This window comes from Otolemur garnettii, unplaced genomic scaffold, assembly GCF_000181295.1.
Source record: "Otolemur garnettii isolate 467f Iridium unplaced genomic scaffold, OtoGar3 scaffold00082, whole genome shotgun sequence".
In the NCBI taxonomy this organism is placed as follows: domain Eukaryota; kingdom Metazoa; phylum Chordata; class Mammalia; order Primates; family Galagidae; genus Otolemur; species Otolemur garnettii.
The window spans coordinates 346,401-352,400 of record NW_003852477.1 but is presented as its reverse complement, the minus strand read 5'-3'; the positions used below and the strand labels follow the sequence as shown (position 1 = coordinate 352,400).

Genomic DNA, 6,000 nt, shown 5'->3' with positions numbered 1-6,000 from the left:
CTATTTTTTTTGTTGTTGCAGTTTGGCAGGGACGGGTTCAAACCCGCCACCCTGGGTATATGGGGCTGGCACCCTACCTATGAGCCACAGGCACCACCCTGGCCATTGTCTTTTATGACACTATACTTTTATAAAGTACAAGTCAGCTGTTTACAGAATGTCCCTCAAATGCAATTTGCTTGATATTTCTGCATGATGAGATTCAATTTTACTTTTTTTTTTTTTTGGCAAAAATGTCACAGAAGTAATACTTTATCCTTCTCAGCACATCATACCAGTAAGCACAGTATATTAGTAAGTCCCATCATTGGCAATATTAAATTTAACCACTTGGGTAAAGGGGTGTTTCTCCAAATGAAAAGTTATCACTTCTCACTTTGTGATCAATAATAATTTATGTGGAGACATTTTTAGACTATGTAAATGCCTCACTCCTCATAAAACTTTCACTTACTAGGTTTTAGGATCCATTGATGATTCTTGCCTGAATCACTTATTACCATGATGGCTGAAGAATGACTTTTATAACTCTTTCTATACTGAAAATTTATTGATTGGCATTCTATGTTAAGCAGAAACTTTTCTTTACATCCCATGTATGTATGGATTCCTATTTAATTCACTAGGTTTGTAATCCATTTCATTTTCATAATCAATATTCCCAGATATGGTAAGTGGGAGCTTCTTCAAGCTGTTTATTGTGTCTTTCTGACACGTCTTCACCATTCATTTGAGCACTTCCTTGCTTTCTGGCACAATGTGTTCCTTTGTATATTTTCCTTGTACCGCCCCTGGAGTGAACCATTTCTCTAAGGGCTGGGTTCTTTTTGCAAGAGAAACCAAGACGTGATACCACTGCTAATGGCATATCACTGCTTCTAGGCCCTTTCAGCAGGAAGAGCTAGGAGATATATAATATTTTTATACATTTATAAAAACTACATTCAGCTAAAGAAAAACAATATATTTTCCACTATAGCATTTAGACAACATATACTCAAAAGAAACATCCACATACAAAAAACTATATAGTACGACCAGGTATGGTGGCTCATTCCTGTAATCCTACCACTTTGGAAGGCCCAAACAGATAGATTGCTGGAGGTCAGGAATTTGAGACCAGACAGAGCAAGAGCAAGATCCGTCTCTAAAAACTAGCCGGGTATTATGATGGGCACTTAATAGTCCCAGCTACTCAGGAAGCTGAGACAAGAGGATCACTTGAGCCCAGGAGTTTGAGGTTGGTATGAGCTATGATGCCACAGCACTCTACCAAGAACAACATACTGAGACTCTGTCTCAAAACACATACACACACACACACACAAAAGTATATACTGAAATGCTCTTTTTCTTGAATGATTATTTCTTTATTTGCTTTTTATTTGAGAAATACTCTTAATTGTTTTTTTCTTTTAAACTTTTTATAAATTTTTTTCCTACTATAAAGTAAGCAAGTAATATAAATCTTCCAATTTTATGAAACCAAAGCACATATAAAACTATAATTTAATCAATTCAGGTTTACAAGTCAAAACCAGAAGAACTTCTTTTCTAGTTATAAGAGTAAAGAGGATTTAACAAAACAAGAATATTAATACTTGAAAAATAGAGTACAGAAAGCTTAAATCATTTTTTCTTCTAAAACTATAAAAAAACCTAAAGTTAGCAAGTTAAACAGAAAGAAATTAATCTGAGAAAAGTTAAAATTAATTAATGTAAAATATTAATTCCTAGCCAGGCGCAGTGGCTCATGCCTGTAATCCTAGCACTCTGGGAGGCTGGGGTAGAGGGAGAAATTGCCTGAGCTCAGGAGTTCAAGACCAGCCTGAACAACAGTGAGACCCAATTTCTAATAAAAAAATAGAAAAACTCGCCAGACATCATTGGCATGCTCCTATAAGTCCCTAGCTACTCAGGATGCTGAGGCAAGGGGATCTCTTGAGCCCAATAGTTTGAGGTTGTTATGAGCTATGATGCCGTGGCACTCTACCCAGGTAGACAGAGTGAGACTCTGTCTCAAAAATAAAGAAAAAAAATTAATTCCTTAGACCTCTTTCACTGCCATGAAACTACTGGACTTATCCAAGAGTGTAAAAAATCCTTGATAACTACTGTTCTACCATCTCCACCCAACAAATAAACGCAGCTAGATCAATAATGTTGTATGAAAAAAGGAAAGTAGGCTATTCACAGGGACCTATGCACATGCTTGGATGCTTACACATCACAGCACTCTCATCCACACAGGCTGGTAATAAGGAAAGTCAAGAGGGATTACACTCTAAAATTTTATTTCTCTACATCTACAGGCAGAATGGGAACCGAAGACCCCATTCCTGGCAAGTGAAAACACCCCCAGAAAAAGGGAAAAATTGAAAAGTAAGCCGAGTGAGTCAGAACAAATGAAAAGTCAGCTAGTTTACCTCTAAACCAGCTGCTGCTAAATTTCTTATCTGAGCAAATTTCCTGCTTTTCCCAGAACTCTGGCCTATTGGGGATACAGCTTATAAACATCCCTGCAGGGTCTGTAAGCACTCCGAAGAAAATAATGGCCACAGAAGATGCTGTGGCAAGGCCTGGCAAGATACAGAAACTGGGCTATTTCCTGCCCAGTTAACAGTCGAAGCAAATACCCATTATGGAGATTTGTATTTAGCTGGGGCAGAAATCAAGGGAACAACCCAAGCCCTGAAATATAGGTAGGAGGACTTATATCCCTTATCACAGAGGAAGACCCTCTGTCGTGGTGATGACAGGAAAATTCCTCTCTCCCACCTCTTCTCTGATTCTTCAGAGGACATTGACACCAGTGGTATTTTACTCCACAGTGAACTAGTGGGATTAACAACTCCTTAAGAATCTGTGTGACTACAGATAGGAGGCTGCCCCTATACAAGGCTCAGGTTGCAGATTTCTCAAAGCTGCTAAGATCCTCAATAAGAAATAGTAGATATGCTCACTCAGAAACTGCTGGTGTCTTTGTTCCCTTCCTCAGCTTACCCTTTGGACTAAATGAACAAATAGCCTTCAATAAAAGCTAAGTAGAACCGACACAAGGGCCACTCGCCAGAACCCCAAAAAAGGGCAGTGGTCCCCTATGTTCCCGCCTTTGAAAATTCTATTCTGAAGGTCTTGTCTCTTTCTTTTTCCTAGTTTCTAACTTTAAATTTCTTCAGTTGGTCACCGCAGATCCACAGGTCTTAACTGACCCTGCCCCTGGGGCGGAACCCCGGCATACATCTATTCCTCAGGTTATTCAATTTTATCACAGATTCTCTTAAGTAATCATCTAACCTAACTAGCATTTTTAAAATATCTACTTTATTTCCAGAGCTAAGCTAGGTATTCCCTCCAATACAACTCCTCTTTGGCTTTAAATAGCAAGCCCTTCCATTCCTCTTTTTACTTACTTTATCGCCTCTGCCTCTTCACTCCACCTTGTTCTCTACCCTAGGTAGATCTCACAATATAATCTATCACTTAAGACATTTCATTTGGCAAAATCCTCAGGATACTTCTGCATCATGAGGTTCAATGCTAGGCTTTTTTGGCATGACACTTGCCCTTCAGGTATACTATTCTGTAAACTGCCAATATGGAAAGCTGGCCTAAAAATTCCCCAGCTACATTAGATACCTGAAGCTCTCACATCACCAGTTGTACTCTCCTATCTTAAATCTCTTGTTCTATCAGTCTATAGAAATGTATCAGTACCTTGTATTTAAAAAAGTAAAAAAACCAAAACCAAATCTTTTAAGAACTCCAGCTTCCAAAAGAAATGCTTTTCTTTCCATTTGTTCAATTCACTGCAATCTGGTTGTTATCCTGTAACTTTTCCCTCTTCCTCATCCAAAAGGTTAATCCATAGTTACTCTTTCCCTTATTCCTCTATTTTCCTCACTCCAACTGCTTGAGGTCAGCCCCATAGCCATTCTCATATACAAGGTCTGACAATTAAGATCACAAACTTGCCACCATATACTTATGTTGGCTGCTCAATAAGGTTTCATAATCTTGGTATATCAGTGCCTCACAGCTGTGTTAGTGTCCATGTGCAGTTGTGTTTTGCTGAGTGCTGTTCATTGTTGCGTGTTTTTGTGTGCTGTTATAAGAATGTCAGAGCTTAAATTAGAACAATGAGCAAACATCTGTAAATTCCAAGTTAAATTTGGCAAGAATGGAAGTGAAATCAGAGATGTGTTAGTTCACGTTTGTGGGGTAAATGCCATGAAGAAAACAGCTATTTACAGATGGATTAAACATTTTTCTCAGGGGGAGAGAAAGTGTCAGTGATGAAAAGAGGTCAGGGCAGCCAGTAAAGAGTAGAACTGACAAAACATTGCAAAAGTTCATCAAATTGTACATCGAAATTGTCAGTGGACTGTGAGAAGCACAACAGACCAAGTAAATATCAAAAGAGAAACAGGAAAATCTTAACTGAAAATCTTGGCATAAGAAATCTTGGCATGTGTTAAAATGATTCTGAAGAACTCACAGATGAATAAAAGCAAAAGTGAGACAAAGTTTGCCAAGACCTTTTGGAGAGGTGAGACTATATTTGAATCATGTTATCACTGGTGACAAAACATGGGTATACCACATGACCATGAAACAAAGCATCAAAGTGGACAATGGAAGTCAGTCAATTCTCCATGACCAAAAAAGTTCCATCAGTCCAAATCAAAAGTCAAAACAATGTTACTAACCTTTTTTGACATCAGAGGGATTATTCACCATGAATTTGTGCCAACTGGACAGTTAAACAAGTTTACTATTTAGAAGTGCTGAAAAGGTTAGACAAAAATGACCTGAACTTCCTACCAACAACTCATGGCTCCCAAGTCACTGTCTATAAGGGAAATTTTCGCCAGTACACAAATAACTCACCAGATCTGTCCCTCCAATGACTTTAACTGAAGATAAAGAAAATATTGAAAGGAAGACATTTTGAAGACATTCAGGACACCAAGGGAAATAAGATGACAGTTTTGGTGGCCTTTCCTTAAACAGAGTTCCACACTAGGCACTGGGGAGTATTTTGAAGGTGACCATAGTGATATTTAGCAAAGGGGTGTATAGCACTTTCCCTAGGATGAGTTCATGAACTTCATTGTCAGATATTATAGACTACTGCAGTAATGTCCTAACTTATCTCCTTGCCTCTAATCTTTTCTTCAGAAGCCTCCCTTCTTTTCTACCTCTCCATACACTGCTGCCAGAATACTCTTTACAAAACCCACAACAAATTACATTTTTCCCATGTTTAAAACAAATCTAAGACTTCTCTGTGCCTAAAAATTAAAACCTATGCCTTCATCATGGAACAGAAAGCTATCTATTATCTGACCCTTATCTACCTGTTTTTATAGAAATCTTTACCCAGCTTGGTCACCCATACTTTTTGTATCATAAGCTCCAGTCTCCATGAATAATACATTAATCAAAGAACCATGCTGCTGATCACAAAACCCCTGTGCTGATACTGCTCCATCTTTTGGAATTCCCATGCCTACCTCCTGGCTCAGTTTACTTAGTACTTATCTGTCAGGATCTAACTCAAGTATCTCTTGCTCTGTTAAGCCTTCCAGAACCACACAAGTAGAGTCCATCAGTCCTTCTGTGACACTACTTTCTCTAAGTATCTGTATTACAGCATACGTACCACTTTAATGAAGTTAATTGCTAATGGCTGTCTCCCTTTCTAAGTTGTGATCTCCTTGAAGTCAACAGTGTTTTATCCTTTACTATCCTTCCTTTACGCCTAATACGTGTTCAAAAAATACCAATCAATAAATGAAATTAAAAATTAGAATACAGAATGAAATCATTTCATACAAATAACATAAACCTGAATGTTAAAATAATCCCTCACCTGGTAAGTAACAGTTTTCTTTCCATCACTTCTAGTCTGAGGTAAGGTCAAAGGTCCAGATACCACCCAAACATCTTCAAACCTCTCTGTCAGTTCTCGACAGTACATTTCTATTCTGAAAAACA

At 38.1% G+C, this 6,000-nt stretch overlaps 1 protein-coding gene across 1 annotated transcript in view; it reads right to left on the bottom strand.

The window, feature by feature from the left end:
* The window catches only part of EXOG (exo/endonuclease G), a 30,730-nt gene that overhangs the window by 14,124 nt on the left and 10,606 nt on the right, over positions 1-6,000 (bottom strand). The window contains exon 5 of the mRNA XM_003794461.2: positions 5,876-5,990. Coding sequence (XP_003794509.1) covers positions 5,876-5,990 — 115 coding nt within the window. The remainder of the gene's footprint in view (positions 1-5,875; positions 5,991-6,000) is intronic.